This window comes from Aristolochia californica, unplaced genomic scaffold, assembly GCF_029961685.1.
Source record: "Aristolochia californica isolate CCGP_79_NKW_82.1479 unplaced genomic scaffold, dmAriCali1.0.hap1 SCAF_10, whole genome shotgun sequence".
NCBI classification, from domain to species: domain Eukaryota; kingdom Viridiplantae; phylum Streptophyta; class Magnoliopsida; order Piperales; family Aristolochiaceae; genus Aristolochia; species Aristolochia californica.
The window spans coordinates 256,870-279,882 of NW_027181771.1; the positions used below are offsets into that span (position 1 = coordinate 256,870).

General features: G+C 39.5%; 4 protein-coding genes across 5 annotated transcripts; 3 read left to right on the forward strand and 1 right to left on the reverse strand.

Annotated features, from left to right (window-relative positions):
• Positions 1 to 483: 483 nt before the first annotated feature.
• On the forward strand, positions 484 to 5,983 carry LOC137943243 (peptidyl-prolyl cis-trans isomerase FKBP43-like). Of its 2 annotated transcripts, none has more exons than XM_068788938.1 (13): positions 484 to 691; positions 1,469 to 1,553; positions 1,678 to 1,751; positions 1,951 to 2,189; positions 2,316 to 2,449; positions 2,975 to 3,314; positions 3,417 to 3,566; positions 3,788 to 3,934; positions 4,048 to 4,237; positions 4,978 to 5,065; positions 5,136 to 5,204; positions 5,298 to 5,346; positions 5,450 to 5,983. In XM_068788938.1, the coding sequence occupies exons 2-13, from the start codon at positions 1,541 to 1,543 to the stop codon at positions 5,526 to 5,528; spliced, it is 1,572 nt and encodes a 523-aa protein (XP_068645039.1). In that variant the 5' UTR covers positions 484 to 691; positions 1,469 to 1,540; the 3' UTR covers positions 5,529 to 5,983. The 2 variants fall into 2 exon arrangements, with proteins under 2 accessions (XP_068645039.1, XP_068645040.1); XM_068788939.1 differs by having other exon boundaries at positions 3,791 to 3,934.
• LOC137943244 (plastid-lipid-associated protein, chloroplastic) lies at positions 5,890 to 7,482 on the reverse strand. The gene is made up of 3 exons (XM_068788940.1): positions 7,012 to 7,482; positions 6,454 to 6,646; positions 5,890 to 6,373 (listed from the first exon to the last, which is right to left on the reverse strand). Exons 1-3 carry the CDS (start codon positions 7,449 to 7,451, stop codon positions 6,053 to 6,055), a joined length of 954 nt encoding a protein of 317 aa, XP_068645041.1. The 5' UTR covers positions 7,452 to 7,482; the 3' UTR covers positions 5,890 to 6,052.
• Positions 7,483 to 10,684: 3,202 nt separating this feature from the next.
• On the forward strand, positions 10,685 to 12,211 carry LOC137943245 (ethylene-responsive transcription factor 3-like). The gene has a single exon (XM_068788941.1). It carries the CDS (start codon positions 11,248 to 11,250, stop codon positions 11,788 to 11,790), a length of 543 nt encoding a protein of 180 aa, XP_068645042.1. The 5' UTR covers positions 10,685 to 11,247; the 3' UTR covers positions 11,791 to 12,211.
• A 2,585-nt stretch (positions 12,212 to 14,796) lies between these two features.
• On the forward strand, positions 14,797 to 22,564 carry LOC137938856 (triacylglycerol lipase 2-like). The gene is made up of 12 exons (XM_068783932.1): positions 14,797 to 15,064; positions 15,201 to 15,273; positions 15,373 to 15,437; positions 17,128 to 17,237; positions 17,801 to 17,930; positions 20,869 to 20,976; positions 21,077 to 21,217; positions 21,315 to 21,425; positions 21,549 to 21,659; positions 21,828 to 21,951; positions 22,056 to 22,151; positions 22,245 to 22,564. Exons 1-12 carry the CDS (start codon positions 14,948 to 14,950, stop codon positions 22,562 to 22,564), a joined length of 1,506 nt encoding a protein of 501 aa, XP_068640033.1. The 5' UTR covers positions 14,797 to 14,947.
• Positions 22,565 to 23,013: the final 449 nt, after the last annotated feature.

Genomic DNA, 23,013 nt, shown 5'->3' on the forward strand with positions numbered 1-23,013 from the left:
CCTTGAAATCGGCTAATAATTAACTCTTGCCGTCTAACGAGTTTATGCCGTTACTTCCTAAGTCGCTTAAGATCTTATAAAACAATAAAAACATTTTAATCACAAACTCAAAGTCATGCTTAATTTATATCATATTTTAGGTTTTACATATACTTGAAGCCATTATTGTGATTTTTTTTTCTCATCAATACATATTTTGAGGAGAAAGTAGAGTGAATTACACTGCTTATTTGTCTTAATTTTTTTACTGTCAACTATGAATTTGCAAAAAAATATAAGCAATTTTAGTAATTTTTAAATATTATAAGACTATGTAGGTATTACATTGGAACTCAGGGCATAAGTCCAATTATGCTTTATTCGAGGGTCGTGAACTCTTTTGGACCGAGTTGACTCGGCTCTCTCACTACTACTGTGCAGTCGATTTCTCTGGTTTAAAACAGTAGAGAAGTCGAGACAAGAGCGAGGAAGAAACGAGGCGGCTTCCCGAGCCTGTTTCTCCCGCCCAAAAACTACTCGCTTGTCTCCGACGGACAAAAGTTGTTTTTTCCTTTCTGCTCCCGCTAAATTTTTTTCGGATTCAGAAGGTTTCTCAAAGTTCAAACACCTTGGGAAGGGGGGAAAAAGGCCGTCTGGGGAGAACCCAGGATTCTCTGGGTGATTTGTAACTATACCCACTAGTTTTTTGAAGGTGAAGATTTCGTAGTCATTCAGTTTATTGACTTTATTCTCTGCAAGCAGTCAGCAGTCTAGTATGTTTACTTTCATAAGATATTGTATTATTTGAAGGTTGCAGTGATGGGTCCCTTGTTTGAGTACTTGTCAATGCGTTCTGCATCTTAACATCGATTTCTACCAGACAGGCGCATGTTGGTCAATGACGCTTTTCTGAGCACTTTGACTGCTAAGGTTTTATTTATTCCTCTCAGGATGTTGCAAATGTATGAGCTGGAGCGACTAGTTCTGAGTGGTGTGGACATTGGATTCTTCCATAAGAATTGTTACTTTGCTTGTTTAAATTGTTGTGGCTTCACATTTTTCTGTGAAGAATTTAGTTGTTTTTGCATTAGAGGAAGATAGTTTTGTATCAGTATTCTACAGGGCTTTTGGATATTTCTATTTGGCTTGCCAGTTGATTTAATGTTTGAATTGAGTGTCCTGATTTCCTTTCTAGAGGATCAATTAGATGAGTGCCTTCACTTTATAATGGTTTTTTTTTTCTTGTCATGGATCTTTGGTGTTTTTGAACGCTTGATACTTGTCAGATTATAGTTTGAGTGCCAGCTTGACTATCGTGTATGGTGGTAGGCTTTGGAGTCACTGGACAGAACGTGATTGAATTATCGATGAAGTTTATTAAACTGTCATAAGACATTTCAAAACAACAACTACTCTTGTTAAGTAAAATATATGCTGAGTTTTATTTTGCCAATCAGCATGCACCCTACTAAACATTCGTAGCTCTCAGGTATCGGTGAGACGATATTATCCTCTGCTTACGTCTTGGTTTCCTTGTAATATTGATCTAGTTCATCCACGGATGGCTTTTTGGGGTGAGTATTAAATTCATCTCATTTACCAATCAATTTGTCATATTCATTGATATATGTTGAAGTTTCATATATTTGGTTCAAATAGATCATTAAAATTGACTAACGGTCCCTTTCCATCCACCAGGGATTGAATTAAAGCCCACACAATCTTTTACACATCATTTTGACAAAGAAAGAGGAAGGCTTCATATTTCACAGGTATCGTTTGAAAATCTTTTATCCCTAATATTTTTATTAAAATTTGTTAGTTGGTGTCCTTGAGATTGCACCCAAGGAGCAGGTTCCATTTGAAGCACTTTGTTTCTTGGTGTATTTTCAGGCATTACTTTGTTCTCGGTATCCTTGTCTTTGCAAGCAAGTTGTGGGTTTTGTTTATAGCATTTTTGTTTCTTGGCAGGCAACTTTGGGTTGGGGTGGGTCCACTAAGAAGAGTGTCGTTCAATGCAATATTGGCAACAAGAGTCCTGTTCTGTTGTGCTCTTTACTGCCTGAGAAAGTAGAGTGCTGTCCATTGGATCTTGAATTTGAAGAGGCTGAGGAAGTTACTTTCAGCATTGTGGGACCCAGAAGTGTCCATCTTACTGGATATTATCTGCATACCTCTACTCGGCATTTTGTAAATAAGGACAGTGAGAGGTAAAAGATTGGGTTGTTTTTCAGGGTAACTAGAATGACAGCATTTATGATATGGTGGGGCACCTTTTTTTTTTCCTCTGGGTTGTTATTAAATGATTTTCTAAGGTTTATTTTTCTTTTTCTTAGTGAGTCGTATGGAGAAGATATTGGAGAGAGTGACACTGAACACTCAAGTGATTATATTGATGACGAGTATGAAGATGATTTTATTGATGATGGTGACCCAGAAATATTTCCTTCATCACTTATTCCTCATGAAGGTATCATCCAATAAGAATGTTTTTTTGTTAATTGTATAACGAATCTCTTTCATGTAAAGGGTATTAATTCCATGATCTCGTGACTCGACATCGGGAACCAGAATGGTACCTTGAGAAGCTGGTAGGTTTGGTTTCCCAGAATCCAAAGGCAGACTTGGGACCAAAACGAAGTCAGAAAGAAGTGAGTTAGGTTTGAATCTGACTTGTACAGTCCTTGTATAGCTCGGATCTGGCCGATCTTGGCTGAGTCACAAGGAGTCAGACTAAGTCTACTATGAGTCATGCTCAAGACTGTTTCCTCATCCCAGAATTGAATAGATCTCTTCATTAATTAAGTCGACCTCCCAAGTTGTGGGATCTTGTTAAATTCGCTTTCTCACTATGGGAGCCAGTTGAGTTATGTTGACGGTCCTTTTTTTTTGTTGTTTATTCCTTCATAATTTTTTTTAAAGACATATGAGTATATTATTTAGCCTCCTCAAAATTTTTATTTATTTATTTACACGATTCTCTATCACTACATAGTCAAGGAGGCTTCAGGTGAGCAAAAGTCTGAAAAGTACAACAGTGGTCGGAAACGTCTCAGAAAGAAGTATCAAGTGAGTGACTCTGATGGTAATGGTGCCTCCTCACCAGAACGAGTCATTAAAGATAATGGCATGATTTTGGGTAGTGAAGATGAAGAAGATAATCTTCCTATTTCATCTTTAAATGGAAGCAAGAATTCAAAAATCACAGAAGCAGAAAAAATGTCAGATTCAAAGACAGCTGAGATTCTCATGGAGAGTAATAAGAAGACAGTAGATGACGGAGATCAAGTAGCGTGTGCAGGAAGAAAGAATGAAACTCATACTAATCAAGACCTGTGAGTTGTCTGATTTTTTCATCTCTAGGCTTGCCTTTTTTTTTTTTCCTGCATTTCTTATTGCCAATGGTAATTTACATTGTCTTAATTTCTGCATAGCAGAGATCCTATCTTGAAAAATGTTGGAAAGAAAAAGAAGAAGAAAGAAAAGGGCAAGGAGGGAATAGTCCAAGTAGAAGCTGATTTGTTGCCAAAGAAAGCTGATGTGAAGGACTATGAAGATCAAGTGAAAGTGGTCAATGATAAGATTGAGTACGTACAAAATAAAGAAGATTGTCTTTGAAAAAGCATAAAGCATATTGTGATTAATTGAGAATGATCCAATTTCGTTGTTTTCTTAGAAAAGGCATACAATGATAAGTTGAAGAAGATCTAATCTCATTGGTTTCCAATCATTTAAAGATAAATATACCTTTCTTTGAAAAGTTATGTTTATATTTCAAGGACATTATTGAATTGCTTGATCCATTTAGCAGGGAGGTGCTTGGTTCAACAGTGGTTGAACATAATGGCAAACTAAAGAAGAGAAAAAAGGACAGGTTAGAGGACAGCATTACTGTAAGAACTGGTGTTGAAATATTGGGAGATCAAGAACCAAATGTTAAACTATCAGTTGAGCGGTGAGAGCATATTGTTTTAACACATCCAATTATGTTTTCATATTGTATATTTATATTTTCTGACAATTATACACTGTTTTTATCTTTTTTTTTTGTTTCTTTCTTTTATTTAGACTTGATGTTGATTCTGAGCTGATTGCGGCTAAGAAGAAAAAAAAGAAGAAGAAGAAGAAGAGAAGTAAGAACAATGAGATTGAACAGCATGTTGAAGCATCGAAAGAGAGAGCCTTGTCAAATGAATTGGTTGTTGAGGACTTACTAATGGGCCAGCCAGACAGCAAAATAGCTTCTCATGGAAATAAAGTAAATATCTGAATCTTAAACTTCTGTGCTGGCTAGCTTGTCTAAGCTCTTATGTTAATCTAATATGCTCATGGATTATTGTCTTGGACCATTTTCCATGGTACCTGTTAAGTTGAAAAAATGGTTGTATGGGATCAGTAACTTTGTTTTCATGGTGAAACAAAACAAAAAACTAGAGAAATTTCAGTTAGAATAGGAGAAGAAGTGAAGGGGGAGGAGGGCAGAGAGATGCAGCAACATTGGCTGCTGGGATAAGTCTCTGGAAATCGAGACTTATCCCCTTTAAAATCTGTTTAAGTGAAAACAGTGTGAAAGCACTAAAACGTCCCTCATGTACAACCCTACATAACTCTCTCTATACAATTTAGACTTTCATACACATTGAAACTTAGGCAGATGACAGAAAATACTACCTATCCGATGCATTATGACACTAATCAAACATACGATAATAACTAAAATACCCCTGCCTCTGTAATTTAACACATGGCCATTGACCTTATAAACTAAATAGCAAAGGAAGCATGTGTCAATTTTTTGTGTTGTACATTCAAACAGTAGCTTACCTCCTAAAATAAAGATGAAAAAAATGATTTCATCATAGAACCAGAAGTGAAAAATAAAAATAAAAAATGGAACTCTTATGTTATTCTCTCCTTGTTTCATTTATCCAACTTCTCAGAAAGCTAGGAGAACATTCACTAGTAGCTGATTGAAATTAAATTTATGCATGACTTCAGGTTGCTATCCTATACAATGGCATGTTAAAGGCGAACGGGCACGTATTTGACTCTAATGTGGGTGGAAAGCCTTACAAATTCCGTCTAGGTGAGCACACCCTACTGATTTGTCTATGTTTACAGTTGCTTACGTCAATTGAGAATATTGTTTATTACAGGTAAAGCTCAAGAGAAGCAAGATGGTAGTTGTGATCCCGTGAAGCTGTGCTTGGAAGCAGCAGTTAAAGGTAGTTCTCCTTCGGTCCTAGACATAAATTTCATAGAGGGACAATTGAAACTTTCAGCGACATACATGTTGATGTGAATGATACTATGTTCAGATATGCGAGTTGGAGGGAAAAGACGACTACATATACCTCCATCAATGGGGTAGGCGCTTCTTTGTGATGTTGACATCTCAATTAATCTGTCAAACAATTGTCATTATTTTCTTCCTCATTGCTGGTTTTTATGTGTTTCATGTGATTTGCAGCTATGGTTCAGAAGGAAAAGGAGAGATACCAGGCAATTCATGGCTCCAGTATGATGTTGAGTTGATTAATGTCAAGTAGACAAATAATCTGCAGTTTAGCGTTCTGTCATCTCACTCAGAAGCCACTTTATTCTTGAGAAACGAAGAGATAACAGGCACAAGGAAACAGTGGAAGTTTAATATGAAATCTTCTAGTAATGGTGCAGATGCAGAGTTAGCCTATATAGCGGAGAGACTCTACCCTTCATTAAGCGGCAATTTTGATCCATAACGGCTGCTTTTCTACCCTTGGTAGTGAAAATTATGTTCCATCTCCTAAGTATTAATTTTGTGTTTTCTTTGTCACATACATTGTGGTGTGTTTGTAACATACCCGAGAAGGGAAAATTGCAACAGGGTCTTCACTCTTTTGGTAAGAGATTATTGGCTTGATCTATTTCGTCAAGGGAAACTTTGTTGTATTTCATGGTTTACATGGTTCTAGCTGCACGAAATTTACAAACCCAATAAGTCTACCCTGTTTTATTTCTTCTATATTAATATCTTCAATCTGTTGTTCACCAAAATCTTCAAGTTTCATCAATTGACAAGTGAAAAAAGAGCCTATTTAAGTGCGCTCAAGAGGGGGCTCCCTTCTTTAACGAGCACGAAGACACTGCCAGCGTCTCCCCTGGATATTCTCAGCTCTTCATCTAGGTAGGTGGTGAGCAGCCATGACTGAGCATTAGTATTGGTGATGGGTATCTTCAAGGGGGGCTGGCTCGATATGGTCTTCGCCACTGAATATGCCGTGTCCTGCACCGAACTGATTATGCCTTTGAAAGGGGAGAGGTCGATTTTCTGCCCCAGGAACTCCACATTGTCCGGCACCACTATCGAATCAGTTAGCTGTGGTGTGCCAACTATCCCTTCCTCGAATTTGATCTGCAACACAGCGGCTGCTTAGATGGATGGAGAGGGCAGATTCTCTAATGAAACAGAGAAAGACTTGGAAACCAACTCACCTGCACCCGTTTGGGACTTGTGACTTCAAATTTGGCGTTGGTGGTCAGTGAAGTAGTAGCTAGGGGCCCTGCAAACTGAACCGAGTTTTGTACTGTGAAGTTCTCAGAGTCGATCGTTTGGGAAATCTCCTCTACCTTCACCAGTGGTAGACCCCTTCCCAGAAGTGGAAGTAAAGCCGAGAATGAAGTGTATCTGCCCTTACATGACCACCAAAAGATCAATTTAGATTACGCCATGGGTGAAACTTAAGACTCAAGAACACCTTTCAACGTATGTCCATAGAATTAGTTTAATTTCAGGTAAATTTCTTCAAATCAAGTTTAAAATCTGCAAACTACAATTACCTCAAAGGCTTCCAGAATCCACAATTATCTAACCACCGACAAGAACACTTTGAAGATTCACTTTTTGAACTAATTACTAACAATATCGAATTATCAACTACATGATTGGATTCGAAAGAGTCTCTATGTCCACAACCAAGGAGTTTAAAAAAAAAAAAAAACTAGAAAGGCGAAAAGAAACCAACGCAAGTAATTAAGGACGAGAGAGCTTACGCAAGAATCCATTTGCCGTTGAGGAGCGTCAAGGCGTCGGTCGGCGCGGGCGTCGGGTTCTTCGCCTCCAGCTGTGTGATGAGCTCCACGATCTCCGCCCTCGTCTCGCTCGTTGCCTTCAGTCCCCGATCCGTCCCATATACCGAATCGATCAAAGCTTTCTTCAACCTCTCGATCTCACTAGGCTCCGTTGGCGCAAGCTCTGCCACCGCGATCCCGCCTTCATCCTCCTTTGGCTCGGGACCCCACTCGTCGTCGACCGCCCGCACGGCCGACACTCTCCCTCTAGTACTCGACAGCTTCAACAACGCGGCGCCAGGTCTTCTCCCCGGACGAGCGACCGCCGGGTGAAAAGAACCGGCGAGGCCCGACCGGCGCTCGGCCGCCACCACCGGGAGGGTCTTGCAAGGGAAGGGATTTAGAGGGGAAACGCGTGCCATTAATGGAAACACGTAGTCGTCTGAAGCAGAAACGCGGGGAGTGTAAGAACGCATGATTATTTAATGACGAGAGAGGACAAATGAGACGATGAAATCTGCGTTGATGGCTCTGGGGACAACACGTGGACCACTCTTTAATTTCCTTATTTTATGCTTTAATTTTCGTATTTAAATTCTGTGTAGGAGTTTAATTGGAAGGTTCCTGAGAGAAAAAAGAAAAATCGAAGCTTCACTCTTGTTCCGGAAGGTTTCCAGATCGATGCCACGTCATCGATGACGTGTTTCCCCATGAATATTGTTCGACTCTTTGGCTGCTGATATGGCATGCTGATGTGGCATTACCTTTGACTGTACGTGACCGGTCAAAATTGGGTATTCGTAAAATTAAATTAAAAAATTAGTTTTTTATATTATTAATTTTTAAAAATTAGATAATACAGCAAAATTTCCTATTTTTAATAGAAAATTTGTATATATTAATACACTTTGGGTCAAGTCAACGAAACCGTCGTTCTCTCCAAGTCAAGCAGGTTTTTCCCCTTGCGGCTTCTCCACCCTTTGGCAGGCAGGGTGAGGGCCTGGTTAGAGACGCCCACGGGAATGGCCATTTGGAGCCATGGACGGATGAAACCTATTGAGGGTGAGAGCAATCTTTACCCCGCCCGCTCTTGCAGTACTGTTTTCTTTGAAAGAAACTGGTCATCACTACGGAGGAAAGATGATAAAGAAGAGAAAGGTAGGTAATAATATTGATCAGGACAACTTGGAAGAACTCCGATAAACACAGGACGGTAAGAACGGCCGGAATATCAGCGTTTTTTGTGATGGAGACAAGGAATTAGTAGTTGAAGGGGGAGACGATGGGTACGTGTCGACAGATCAGAGTGTGAGTAAAGACGACGCCGTCGCCACCTTCTCTGCAACTTTCTATGTTCAGAGGAAGAAGACAAAAGTTGCAGAGAGAGGGAGTGGTGGCCGCGTAGTATTCTTGCCACAGGGGGAGCCTCTTATAATTTTCAAAGAGAAATAAATAGAAACTAAATGATTTATTTTTAGATATAATTAAGTTAATTAAATTAACCAGTCTTAGACTGATACACGCCGGCGCCGGTAGATCAAAACCTATCAACACTGGGGGGGGGTAAATATGTCTCCACATGGTGGTGATAAGTGATAACAACCCACATGCTTCCATCCGTCCATTATTAATCCTCCCCGCATTCCGTGCACCCGTCCATGATTTCATCTTCCCTTCCCTTCTCATCAAAGGAAAGAATCTGAACCAATAAAAATTCTACGCGTGTCCCCATCATCTCACGTCACCACCACGCTTATGATTTCGCCTCCGTTGACATCCCGCCCAAATTCATGAACGGAGTTTCGCCACCGAGTTGAGTCTCCTCAGGCCCTACTTCTATCAACGGCCCAGACTGCTCCACGCGTCAAACAGTTGTCGCCAACGACTACTAAATTGACGCAAATGCACTTATGCGAGTATATTCTTTTATTCTTGTATAAATATTTTTTATAAAATAAACTAAGATTAATGACGTAAGATATACCTATTTATTTATATTACCTCTTTAATTTTCCTAATCTGGGGTAGGTGTATATATGTAACGAGAAAAGTATGATGTTTAGGGTATTTTGGATTTTTTATTTACATAAATAAAAAAATATATTGGAAATTTGTAAGTATTGTTTGATATAATAAGGGCATTTAAGTACTTTTACCAAATAATAAAGAAATAACACGTTAGAATACCAAGGCGGGACCACAAGCGTGCCTGAACAAAGAAAAAAAACAGATGCATATTTCGCTCACTGAAGCAGCTGAGCGTTTCCGCAAGCAAAAGATACGACCGGGATTGCGCCTGGCCCGTCTCCGGTTCGGTATCGGACCACGTGAAAAATAAAAAGGAAAAAAAGGGAGGCGGAATAACTCGGGAAGGTCGCCTGACCGTCAGCGGTGGGAGCCCACATGCCCGCCCGGCCCGGTTGTTGTGGTCTCCGTAACATTTGCTTCACAAGTCACAAGCCAGCTTTTTCTTCCTTCTCTCCCTCTTTTCTCTCTCTCTCTCTCTCTCTCCCTTTTATTATATTCAGATCATCACATGCCGACCTGCAAGTTACGATACTCATTTTTTCTAGAGACTACAATGCCCTCCGTCTGTTGCATTATTAACGAGACAAGTTTCTTGTGGTTGAAGTCAAATTACACATATACCCTTATTTTATTCCACAATTTCCAAAATAATATTGTCATTTTGTTTAAGGGATTTTATCTTCCATCACTTTTATACAAGGGATGATACATATGTTACCCGGTTGTATTTTCAATATTTAGTGTTAGACAATGAAGGTTGATCGAGTTAATTTCCTCATTGTTGTTCTTTCAAATTTGGTATTCTTTCTTTAGTTGGATTTGTGGAGATGTATTTCCATCTTCTTCAAGGAAATCCGTTCCTACACTTTTTATTAAATGAATAAAGATAACTAATTTTTATCGGCCTTACCTAGAGTTTTTATTGCATGATAAAGTTATTTAAATAAACTTTAATTGATGTTCATTTAGTGTAAACAAATAGGAAAAACTTTTGACATATTTTGAAAAAAAATCTTCCTTCTCTTTTACTAATCCACATTAATTGATGAAATAATACAAGAGTACAAGGATATATGATTAAATATTTCAAATTATATACACATCAAAACACTAGCAACTACATTATTATTCTCAGATATTACGATAAAAAAAAATAGAGTTTTTGGGGGGTCCATATTATCTATATTTACGATCATTAACATATTATCTATATTTACGATCATTAACATATTCAGAAGCTTTTGTAAGTTACAAAAGCCTCTTTTAATGAATCAATGATCAATTTGACTCCTTCTTAACCTACCATGACAACTTATGGATAATATTTATATTCCCAACCTTAAATTTGTGCTAATTAAACAAATAGTAATCCACCCATTTAATTTTGCATTGTGAATTGATATTTTCCTCATAAAAATCAAAACCAGTGTGATATTGTTATACATGATATAACCCTAGGCTGAGAATTTCATTGTCTTTTTAAGTTTCACCCCCATTGAGAAGGAGAGTTTGGAAAATTCAAGCGGATGGATGGGGAGGGTATTCTGGTCAATTGAGTTCTGAGAGAAAGAGGAGGAGGGAGAAAGCAATCAAGTCGGTTTGTGGGGGCGAACAAGAGAGGATCGAGATAGACTCTCCTTCCCCTCCTTGGCTCCCTCCTTCCCTCTTTCCCCTATCAGAAACAATCGAGAAATCAGAACGATTAAAAAAATAGAGATAGAAAGTTAGAGGGAGAAAACGGTGTAATAATCAAGAGAGAGAAGGACATTGTTGTAGAGAGAGAGGGAGAGAGAAGACAGCAGAGGCACCCTCTCCGCAACGATTCCCCAAACCCACCCGTCTCTTCTTCCTTCCCCCCTTCCCCCTTTCCTCCTCCTCCTCCTCCTAGGACCTCCTCTCTCTCTCTCTCTCTCTCTCTCTCTCTCTCTCTCTTCATCGTTTCTTCTTCGTGTTCGTCTTCTGCGATTTCGGCCTCTGATTCTTTTTTCTCTTAATCAGTTCTTTTCTGGGTACCGATCCTCTCCTCTGGTCCGTCGCCTTGAGAGACCATGCGGAGAGGGAGAGCAAACGGAGCAGCGATGGTGGCGGCAATACAGGCAGACCCTGCGGCGGCGTCCCGGCCTGATTTCTTGACGTCGTCTCCGCCGCTGGCGGCGGTTGCCGGCGGCGGTTGCCGGCGGCAGGAAAGAGATGCGGTTCCGTGGCGTGAGGAAGCGGCCGTGGGGCCGATTCGCGGCCGAGATCAGGGATCCCTGGAAGAAGACCAGAGTATGGCTGGGTACGTTCGACTCCGCAGAGGACGCTGCTCGCGCCTACGACTCCGCCGCTCGTGCCCTCCGCGGCCCTAAGGCGAAAACCAATTTCCCCATCTGCCCGCCTTCCTCGTTTCCCAACCTGGCCCTCCACAACCAGCACGCTCCCCCGCCACCGCCGCCGCAGCAACCGCATCACAACCGGCCAACGACGAGCAGCCTCAGCAGCACCGTCGAGTCCTTCAGCGGACCTAAGCCGTCGCCATCGGTGGGACCCGCTGCGCGCCCTCGTCAAAGGCCGCCTCCCGTCGACGACTGCCACAGCGACTGCGATTCTTCGTCGTCTGTTGTCGACTTCGATGGCAGCGAGGCCGATATCGCCTCCTGCTCCTCCTTCCGGAAGCCTCTGCTCTTCGATCTTAACCTCCTGCCGTCCGACGAGACGGACGAGGACTTGCGAGCCACCGTTCTCTGTCTCTAAGATAAGATGGATTGAGCATTTTTTTTACTTCTTCCTCCTTAATTTTTGGGATCTGTGGTAGAGTATATGTGCAAGTGTTATTTGGACTTTAGCGATCTGGGTTATCTTCAACAAAATGGGCTCTGAAATCGGTCTGTCATGTTGAAGTTAGATCGTGTTGAGAGATTGTTGGATCTGATCTGGTTCTCATGCCAATCTGTCTTCTGTACAAAAAAAAAAAAAGGGAAAAAAATCTAATTCAATGGACTGAAACATCTATTAAATCCTAGATATGTCCATTGTTTCTTCCTCCAAATATTTCGTAATATTTTTTTTTTTGACCTCTGATGTGGTGACGATTTAGACTTGTTCATCTACATCACGGGTTTTTTCATCGATATTCTGCAAACAGAAGAGCAAGAAATCTCAAATGGCTTGTTCAGGTTGAGGTCTTTTTGTTTTTTCTGCTGAAGTAACATGGAACGACATTCTATCATGGTGGGTTTCTTTTGCAATCCCCAATCCCCATGGCTCTACTCCATTTTTTCAGCATTCAGTTCCATCAGTGAGAGATTTAAGACTACGGCGTAAAGATTAACAGCTAGCATCAGTCTCTCTTCATCTTCTACCAGCTTGGCGTGCTGCAGGCTGATGGGTGGGTGAAGGAAAAGAGGGTTTTGTGGTTGGGGCAGAGAGTTGGGTCTTGTTCCCTTCTACCTATTCCATGTCCCATTGCCATACCGGGTCTTCTTCTGAAATCAGTACGCTGGTTGGTTGGGTGACATTTAGCCCAATTTTGATCAGTGGGTCTGGGTGCTGGCGTTTGGTAGGTCTGGTAGATGTAAAGGAGTAAAGAAGACCTGTGAAGCTGTCAAAAGTTGCAAAATATCTACCAGGGTTGGAACCCTCGAAGCCCCTGGAAACTTTCCAAGAAGGCGGCAAGAGCATCTAATGGGGGTAGGTTCTCCCCTCTTCCCTCTCTTCCTTTTTCTGGTTAGGGAGAAAGGGTTTTCAGAGGTTTCAAAGCTGCAGAGCACTAACCTTTCCCCTTGGGGAGGTGTCTTTCGGCTCATCTTTAGAGGCCGTGCAGGAGGAATCATCTTCCAGACTACCATCCCCAGAATACAGAATCTTAAAAAAAAGAATCATCTATCTTGTTTATCATTTCTTCTGTTCGGCCTAAAATTTTTAATCCTGTGCGGTTGTCGCTACATGAAGCTGGCTATCCTCCCCGCCGGACCACTTGCCGCAATTCCCTCTTATGGGTCTTAGATTCTTAATTCACCAAATCCAAAACTGGCAGATCATAATACAATTTAATGGAGTTTCTGCCCTAACCAAAACCCTAACAAGTCTTTCATTCTTGGGTTTTCATGAATTTTTAATGTAGCATTTCTATCAATTTAATTGATTTGGGTTAGAATGTGAAATCGGTCATCATTTTTCCACTTTTCCTTTGCATGTTTTCTCATCACTTTTTCTTTTTTATCTCGGAAAACATGCAAAGGACGAGGAATGAAATGGAAAACTAGAGAGAGAGACATCATGAAGGAGAGTGGTGGGAGGATGGCGCGAAAATACCAAGGACAAGAATATTAAGGTTTTTAGTTCTCATAACAGTTGTGGAAAAAAGTTTACAGTGTTAGTTAACCTTCAGAATATTCTCTTATTTTCAGGAAGATTATTAGGGAATTTATGTGAAAGTAAATTTAGTGGATTGAAGAGAATAATAGAAGAGATTTCTACGCGACTCATTTCAGTTATGTTAAATAGGTTAAAGTAGGGTTTATGTCCTTGTCATTTATGTTCATAGTGACATAAATCTCCTTGTCAGTGTACACCATATTAAGGTACACAAACCATTATTCATTTGAAGATTGGTGTTTATGTTCTATAGAGAGAGGATAATGAAAAATTAAATATCTATAAATGGAAGTAGAGAAGAGAATCTATGAATGGATTTCTAGCAGAAATTATAAATCAACAAGAGAAATATGTAGCATGTCGATTGGATATCGTGGAAATGCTATGAAGATGAATCCAACAATTGAACTCTCAAATGATGATGCAAATATGCGATAAATCTTGAATCATTCCTTGACAAATCACACTGTAGGAACAATTTTATTTTATTTTCACACAAAAATGGCCGACAAAATTCCCTTGTATATCTCTCCCATGGTCGCTGGACAGCGAATCGATCAGACATTATGAACACATCATAATCACAAAACAGAGGAAGCAGAAGAAAGCAGATCTCATATTCCCCGTCGATTTTGATGTAACAAAGCAATGAAATCATGCGCAATCTCACAATTAAACAATAGAATCCGAATTTCCATTTCATCTCAATGCAACATTAGAAAGGATCAGAAGAAACATCCGAGTGAATTCGGAAAAACGAAAATCCTCGTTCGCAATTGCGACGATTTTATCAGCGTAAGAGACGAGAAACAAGTGAGAGAAGTGAAATTTTGAGGTAAAAGAAGAAAGACACTCACGGCTCCGTGATAGCGTTTTGACTCTGCTGTTTTGATTCGCTTCAGCGTGTTCTTCTTCTCTTTCTGTCTGCACTCGTTTTCTACGAGGAGAAGAAGGAACATGGGAGTCTCCAGTGACAAAACTTGGGGGAAAAGCAACCTCATTTTTCGGAAAAACTGGGAGAAAGAGGCATCGACAACGACGACTGGGATTTGTAGCGGGGTTACGCTTTATGAACTGCATGGCACAACATGCCTACCTCTGCCCTTAAAATCTCAACATGTGATAAATGTCACCTAATAGAGTAGAGTTGTTAGAGAATGCAATTTGCTGTTCCAAAAGGAACAGCGGACCAGGGTTCCTTGGCGAGTCTAGGGCCTGGCCCTACAATTTGGCCCATACGATGCTTTCCCTAAGCCCATCCACAGCACGCACCGGGCGTCATGCACCCGAATTCGGGAGGGCGTCCACATTGAAGATGGCCAGAGTAACCCAGCCCAGTACAAGGTCTCGGTCTCCGACGTGAGGCTCGACGTGCAAGTCAGATTCGGCTCTGCACAGAGCCGAAACCGGTTGCTCCGTTCATCTGATTCCTCCCCAACAGTTTTCACTTCAAAGGGGAGACGGAGGAAGGAGGTTCTTTCGCGAGATGAAGTTGAGATAAACCAACCACCGGCTGATCGAGTTGTTGGAGAAGATGCAGCGTCTGGGGAACTCTGGGTCTTCGATTTTTCGCACTATTGCTCTTCCCAACCTGAAAAGAAAAGCGTCCAATTCATGGTCTGCTGTTCAAGACACTTATCTCTCCACTAAAGTACTTACCTTCATTTGCCCCTTTTTCTCCTTTATCTTTCTCTCCAGCAAATGATGGCTTGTTTGCTTTCGTAATTTCTCTTTCAAGGGGTGAATCGCGTTCTTATTATTCTTTTCTTATTTTTTTTATTGTTAAGGATATTTTTGAGAGGCATAGGGTGGTATTCACTGTTTCAACATCTATACTTTCTGCTTCCGCAGCGTGGTTTGGTGAGTTTCGTGGGATCGTCTACTTTCGCCATTTTGGTTAGAGCAAATTGGAGGAGTTAGGAAGAAGGAACGTTTTCTGACATCATATTAGTGGTACAGGTTATTCATTGAGATATGTTCATCAATCGAAAGTTGAGGAGAAGCTCGAATCCATTGAGGAAGCTGTGAGTTTCACCGAATTTATTTCTGTTTTATTTTTAATTCTATTGTTTGGTCTTTTAGTTCTTGCAAGTTTTCGAACTATAATCTGAATAAGTGCTTTGGAGTCTTAACTTTGAGTCTAGACCTTTTCTCTTCCAGACTCACAAGGGAGCGTAGACCTCTTCTCTTCCATTCTCACTGGGGCAAATATATGCGTATGCTTTATTTATAAGTCATAGTATTACCTTTTGTCGAGATAAACAAGGTCAATAGCCTCATGATGGGCTTCTAGTTTGAGGTTTTCGCTCAATTCTCACCTGGGTCTGGGTGTTGTGTGTGTAATCAATATTCAGAAAAAAAAATGAAAAAAAATCAGTTGTATTGATTTTAAGAAAAGAATCGGTAGCACGGTCGTACACCTTAGGATACTGAAAGATCCTTTTTTATTTGAGTTGTTTTATTTGCATATCAGTTTCATGTAATTAGATTCACTGAGTTCAATAGAATAGGTGAACTAGGGAGTCCAGTAGAATTAGATCTTGTGCAGAGCAGAATGAGTTGCACACTGTAAGTGGATAGTAATGGCTACTATGGTATTGTACACCTATCCATTCCTAACAGAATCTTTTGCTAAAATTGAGGAAGTAATTCATGTTTTCAGACTTTTGGGGTTTCGATGAAAACAGACATAAAGCTGTGGACATTGGTACACCTACCTTTGGTTAGGACTGTTCTCAGTCAATCTGTCTCTTTCATATGTATTGCCATTATCAGAGCTTATGGCAATACCTGAAAACGGGTTAAGACTATTAGCATGACTGCTGGAAATTTTCTTCTTACCTTTAGAAATTGGGCAAAGGCCTTATTGCTTTGGGTCTCTTCTGGTAGACTAATGCTCCCTTTGGATTTGGAGCAACTCATGGAAACCCTTTAGATTCCTGCAGTTGTTATTTTCTCTTCTACTTGTTTAATCAGACTGGTGCGCATGAGTGGTCATTCTCAATAAAAAAAAAAGGAGGAAGCAGCCCTATGACTATAAGAAGGTGTGCAGTCAAGATTTTTGTTAATTTGGATGTTCTTTTGGGTTTTACATGTTTTTGGAACAATGTACCAAGATCAGCTAAGCTATCGACCAACTTATTTGCAGGCATTCCTCCAATCTCGCATTGCATAAGCGATCCCCTACCTAAGTTTTGTTCCGTTTTCTTTAAGCTTGGAATTCAAATTCACCTTTCTAAAAATAAATAAAATAAAATAAAATAAAAATCCGTCTGTGTTGTTTTATACAGAATTGTTAAAATGTAAAGAGTGAACAAGAAGGGTAAAACAGCAACCATAATAGGGTCTTGAGTAAAGCTTCTGACTGACCTGCCAACCCTGGAAGAGCTATAAAAGAGTCCTCTTTCGGCAGAGGATCATGAAGAGATGAAGCTAATGCCCTAGAATTTGTAAATAAAACAGTGATCTGAGGCCAAGCTAGTTTTAAAGGACATAGAAATTGCAAGCTCTTTATCCTAAATGTATGAGGTATTCAGGCCCCACTGTGTACATATCTTTATCTTGTGATTAGTTTGTGGTAATCTAATGTGTTAATTCCTAATTCATTTTTCTAGTGTACTTTGTTTGTCTTTACTCTTTTATACCATAGTGGATCTATTTCTGATTTATTTTTTAAAAGATTTCCTCCACTTGTTTCCTTTTCCTTCCAAGCAGATGAAAACCCGTCAGCTGGCTGAGGATCAAGAGATTAAGAAGATAATCAATGGTGGAAACATCAGTATTCCAACTTGCATTGCGACTGCTGGGACTTCTTGTCTTATAGGGTATGCTTCTTGTTGTCTTATAAGGTTACTTGTCCCAATGAATGTGACCAGTTTGCTAATTTTCAAATTGTTCTATTCCTCCTAATGCCACTGGTGTGAATGCCTAAAAGTGATTTGATCTACAATGGTGTCTGGAAATGGCCAGAAATTTTTTCCACTAATTCCGAATTTTTAAAATATTTTGGATATGAAAATATTATAATATTCTGGCAATTTGGAAATGGATGTTCTCTTGTCCAATTACAAGGTCCTGCCAATCAACATAGTGGTTCCTGATAAAAAATTTCTCTGGTTTTTGTTATTCTTGTTCTCTCTCTAGTATTACTTAAACAGAAGATCAAGAAAGATCATTAAATCTTGAATTTTGAACCCATGAAAATTTAGAGTATACAGAAATATAATTACAGAAGAAACCTTGCTCTGGGTTCAGTTTCATCCACAGCTTTCTAGATTTTCTGTTGGGTAGAAATAGGCAGGCCAAGTAGCAGAACTGATTTACTTCTGACTGTATTACGATACGAAGTAACTGGATTTTCTCAACTGGCATCTTTTTTCATGCACAGCTATTGCCTTGGATGGCGAGGAGGCAGATGGTATGCAAATAGGAAATTTCGAAGAGAGCAGCTGAAATTGCTGGGCCATATAAAGCCTCAAAGGTGGCAATTCCTGAAGAGACCATTGTTTAGATACAAAGTCTCAGGAACTCACCTTAAAACTCCTGAAACCTTGAGAAAGCCACACACTGCTGCAATTACGTCTCAGCCAACCCAACAAGCATCCTAATGCCCAGGGAAATCATACAATTTCCTGTCAATACTTCATACTCTACAATACATAAACAATGTGACCATTTTTTCGATTTTCCGTGATAACAACTAAAGTGCAGCTCTTCTAAGACTGGGCGATAGTTTCATGCAGAAACAACTACTGAGAAAATTATCTAGAAATGATGCTTATATTGCTACTGTTACAGGAAAGTGGAAGAAATGTTGCAATGGAGTCTTACTGAAAGCAGATTTCCAATTTTGACGAAATGTTGTGTTGGATAAACTTAGGGTTGCAGGCCTGAAATGCCTTCTAAGCTGTATTTTTTTTTCCCTTCAGACGTTGGTACTCAAAATCCAAGACGATCTTGGACAATACATGTGGCATCTTGGGTCTATAATGTGTGTATGTGTGTGTATCATTGGGGTTGGCATTGGGTGGGTTAAGCAGGAATCCGTCTTGACACTTAAAAAACATGGGTTTGGGTCTTCTTCTTCACCCTAAACCCTACCCCTAAAAAACTGCATGGGATTAGGGTGAGGATGGGTTTTTACCAAACTTGAGTAAATTTTGACCATAATTTGACCTAATTAATTTAATTTTTAAATCATTGTTGCATGTATTTAATTTAATTTTTTTGTTTCTTAAACTATATGTATTATATATATATATAAGGGCAGATCCAATATGCTACTTGGTGCAAAACGGTTATCTCAGTCGTCCGATAATCGTTGATCAAATGGAAGGACAAAGATTAGGTTTTGTTTTTTTTAACGTGCAATGTATTGTAATTATATTTCTAAACTTTGAAATGTATTATTGATGTATTACCCTTGGTACAAAATTTCACATTTGAACACTTCTTCGATTAATTCCATCGAACAGAGTAGTTAAATGTCACAAATAAGCTTTACTTAATTACATGATACAATTAAGTAATTCCGATACTACAAAATTAAGTAATCAACGATAATTAAGAGTGAGGGGCAAAAATAGGGACGAGAATGTCGTATGTTTGAAAAGACCGTTCGTTGAATTATGCCTTCTTTTCTATTCTTGAAAACTATCTTTAGATCCGAAAGTTACCATTTAAACGATAAGATCATCCCCCTTACCTCCAAACTACATAAAATGACTAATAACAACATGATAAAAACATAACAACAAATGAAACAAATCGTATCTTTATAATTAGAACAATTTTTAGAGAATACTATAACAACTATGTCGGTTCCTTAATATGCCCTAAATATTTTGACAACATAAAAAGAAGGTGCAAACTAATCCAAATGATGGCATCTATCAAATTTGCTACAAAAGTTTTTGCCATCTTTGTAGGCGTGGAGATCAAACTCCCCCCTCCAATTGAAGCTTTCCTTTTGAATGACCTCTTTTATGAATTTTGTCCCTATTCCTTTGATGAACAAACTACATCTTTTTAGAATTCTGCCTTCCCTATACTTGGTTTTCCTTTTGAACTACCCTTTTGTAGAATCCTTGTCCCTTTTCTCCAAATGAACTAACTGCATATTTTTGGAATGGGGCTCCCCCATACTATTAGTTTTCCTTTTGAACCACATCTTTTAAAAACAAAATTGTCTGTTTTCCAAGACGAATTGATTACATTTCTATTGGACCCTTCCCCACCTTAACTAGCACCTATCTGGCCTTTCATAACTGAAACTTCTAAAACTGAAGTAAACAAGATATATGCAATGCATGGGAAGAAGTACATGCATTGATTGATTTCTTCACTTGAGTCATCCAGGAGTTGTAGACTCATTTTATAAATATAAGATTTTGTACTAGTCTTAGATTGTGGTTTTGGACAAGGTATGTGCTCTGTATTTTTCTTCCTCTTCTTTTTTAATTTGAGTAGAAGTTATCTTCTTTTGAACTCTTAGTGTTGTTTTCATTTTGCCTAGATCTGGCGTGTTGATGTCTAGAGCTATCTTGGACATTCAGCAGATAAGATTTATTACCAGAAAATTCAGTTTTTGTTTGCTCTCCCTTTTCAAACGAGTAGAGCTTGAACTTAATTTTAAACCAAGAACATGAGCATGAATCAATATTGTTGTTTCAATGTTTGTATGAATCATGTAGACTAAAATATTTGGTTTAGACTGACATTGGACTACAAAACCTCCACTGTGTCCTCATATCTTTGGCAGTTTCCTTCACTCTCCCCCACTCCAAGACAAGTCTGAAGAACGTTCCAATGCAATTACAGAATTGGCTTCTCATTTCTGATTTTTTTTTACCCTTCCTTTGTCTCTGCCTTATTAATTTCTAACAGACAAATCACAAGTCCAATTGCTGTAACCAGAACGAACACATCAACATCAAACAAATTCTTAAAACAACATCCTCCCTTTTGACATTTGACTTTGAAATCTAAACTCTGGTTTTAATTGGCAGGTGATAAGAATGATGCATTAGTTTTGGAAGCTTTGACAAATTTCATCACACCAGTCAAGAGTCCTCTCTTTGTGCTCAATTCTGAATCTACTTCCCCTGTTTTCACTATAAATGTGAAAAGGTGGCAGTGTGAAGATAACTTTCAGAAACAGGGGGATAAGAGTGACAGTTAATAGTTTTTCCATATGGCTAACAACTTCAGATTGGTGCATATAACTTTTATCTGTTTTAGTTTGATTGCTGGAGGAGCTTTTGGTGCTAGGAAAGTTATTATTTCTGAAACTGCAGCAGCTCCGGTAGATTCGGAAGGTATTTGTGCGTTGATGGTGGAGCCAAATGGCTATGAATGTGAAGAACATAAAGTATTATGCAAACTCAATCACCTTGATCATGGAAGTGCTTTCATTAGTTTCTTCTCTGTACTAATGTAATCCAATTGTTGCTGCAGGTGACAACTGAAGATGGTTACATTCTTAGTCTGCAGAGGATACCACAAGGTAGAACTGGGACTGGGGGAACGAAACAGCCTGTGTTGTTACAACATGGCCTCCTTATGGTAAAGGATTTATGAATTATGCTTCATAAGGTCATGCCAATGTCATTTTTGTTTTGTGTTTAGAGAATTGTGAGGGTCTTTTCTTATATGGGAATGGCAGGATGGTATTACATGGCTTCTGAACTCGCCGGATGAATCGTTAGCATATGTCTTGGCAGACAATGGATACGATGTGTGGATAGCTAATACTCGTGGGACAAAATGGAGCCTCGGCCATACTTCACTGAGCCCCGATGATTCGGTTTTTGTTTACTCAATTCTTTTTACAACAGAGGATGAGCCTTCATGCTTCTGGTTTTTATTTCTTCTAACGTTTTCCTCTGGTGGGAAATTCACAGGCTTTTTGGGATTGGACATGGGATGAACTGGTGGAATTTGATCTTCCTGCAACATTTCAGTATGTTTCTGATAAGACAGGTCAGAAACTGAACTATGTTGGGCATTCTTTGGTGAGTTCTCTTTAACTCTTATATCATCCCTTCTCTGCTCTCAGAAAGTATATCCACTGACAGCTCTGCCATTTGAGCTTGCTTTCACAGGGAACTTTGATAGCATTAGCATCTTTCTCCCAGTTGAAGCTGTTAGACAAGTTAAATGCAGCTGCCTTGCTGAGCCCAATTGCCTACATGAGTCAAATAACTTCCCCAATTGTACATACAGCAGCAGAGAGCTTTGCTGCAGAAGTAAATCACTTTAAACATCACTTGTGTTTAAAAATAATTTCTCCAGTTACTAATCAAGTTCCTCTTTAACGGCAGGCATACTATTGGTTGGGTCTCCATGAGTTCAATCCTAGAGGGTAAAGCACCCCCACATCCTCTCTTTGATTTCCACTTCTACTCATCTTCTAGGCTGATAAACATCTAACAGTGAATTCTTACTTCGTGATATACAGGGCTGCAGTGTCTGCACTCCTGAAAAAACTCTGCAACAACCCAGATATCGATTGCTATGACTTGATGACATCTTTCACAGGTAGCTTCTGTTAGATGAACACATGTTCAGCAAAACTTAAATTCCAATCGCTAGTTCTTGAATCAGTACTGACACTGCCTACACCTGAAACTGGACTTCTTAAGGTGAGAACTGCTGCCTCAACTCCTCCACAACCAATCGCTTTCTGGATCACGAGCCTCAGCCGACTGCAACAAGGAACATGATTCACTTGTCTCAGAGTAAGCTCTTTTAAGCTACAAACCATCTGTTACTCCATGTCAGTTCAACAAGCAGAATTGACCATGCTCATCCTGTTCTGTTTCAATATCAAGTGATCAGAGAAGGCATCATAGCAATGTATGACTATGGCAACGACGAGGACAACATCAAACACTATGGTCAGCCAAAGCCTCCTGTGTACGACATGTCAAGCATCCCAAATAGTCTCCCTCTCTTCTTGAGCTACGGCGGCAAGGACGCGCTCTCAGACGTCAATGATGTCAATTTGCTACTGGACAGCCTCAAATCCCATGATGCAGATAAGTTAACAGTTCAGTACAGAGATGACTATGCTCATGCTGATTTCGTCATGGCTGTGAATGCCAAGGAAGTTGTTTATGAACCTCTGATTAGCTTCTTCAAACTATTCTGAAGTCCTGTCATATCATTACTCGGTGATTTCTCATGGACAGTAATTAGAGGCGAAACTGTTAAGAATTGATATTTAAATTGATTGTAATCTCTTCTCATGCATTAGAGTAATTATAAAGAGCCACGATTTACGTTATTTCGCATAAGAGCAAGTAAAGGATTTCCGAGTGAGAGAGAGTTGCAACAATTCTGAATGGTAGAAATTTTTGGCGATGCACCGTGTTGTGCTCTAAAGTTAGACCCATATCAGATTTTGAGTACACAGAGACAAAAAAAAAAAAATACACAAAATAATCTAAAATTTACATCAGGAAATTGGGCATCTATGAAAGTTGGATCGTCTGATTCAATTTCCACAAAGCATTTGATTTCGATTCCTTGATTTGCTAGCGATTAAAAGTTTTATTCATCTTGCATAATAAGAAGCCAACAACGACCATCTAAAGATGA

Excerpts from the sequence above, each read along its gene's own strand:
- LOC137943245 (XM_068788941.1), top strand. The coding sequence starts at position 11,248 with ATGCGGTTCCGTGGCGTGAGGAAGCGGCCGTGGGGCCGATTCGCGGCC.
- LOC137943243 (XM_068788938.1), top strand. Across the intron at positions 2,190-2,315 it reads GTAAATAAGGACAGTGAGAG|TGAGTCGTATGGAGAAGATA; the intron begins GTAAAAGATTGG and ends TCTTTTTCTTAG. Across the intron at positions 4,238-4,977 it reads TAGCTTCTCATGGAAATAAA|GTTGCTATCCTATACAATGG; the intron begins GTAAATATCTGA and ends GCATGACTTCAG.
- LOC137943244 (XM_068788940.1), bottom strand. The coding sequence starts at position 7,451 with ATGGCACGCGTTTCCCCTCTAAATCCCTTCCCTTGCAAGACCCTCCCG. Across the intron at positions 6,647-7,011 it reads AACGGCAAATGGATTCTTGC|ATACACTTCATTCTCGGCTT; the intron begins GTAAGCTCTCTC and ends ATGTAAGGGCAG. Across the intron at positions 6,374-6,453 it reads CAAGTCCCAAACGGGTGCAG|ATCAAATTCGAGGAAGGGAT; the intron begins GTGAGTTGGTTT and ends GCTGTGTTGCAG.
- LOC137938856 (XM_068783932.1), top strand. The coding sequence starts at position 14,948 with ATGCAGCGTCTGGGGAACTCTGGGTCTTCGATTTTTCGCACTATTGCT. Across the intron at positions 17,931-20,868 it reads GACCATTGTTTAGATACAAA|GTGACAACTGAAGATGGTTA; the intron begins GTCTCAGGAACT and ends TTGTTGCTGCAG. Across the intron at positions 20,977-21,076 it reads TACAACATGGCCTCCTTATG|GATGGTATTACATGGCTTCT; the intron begins GTAAAGGATTTA and ends TGGGAATGGCAG.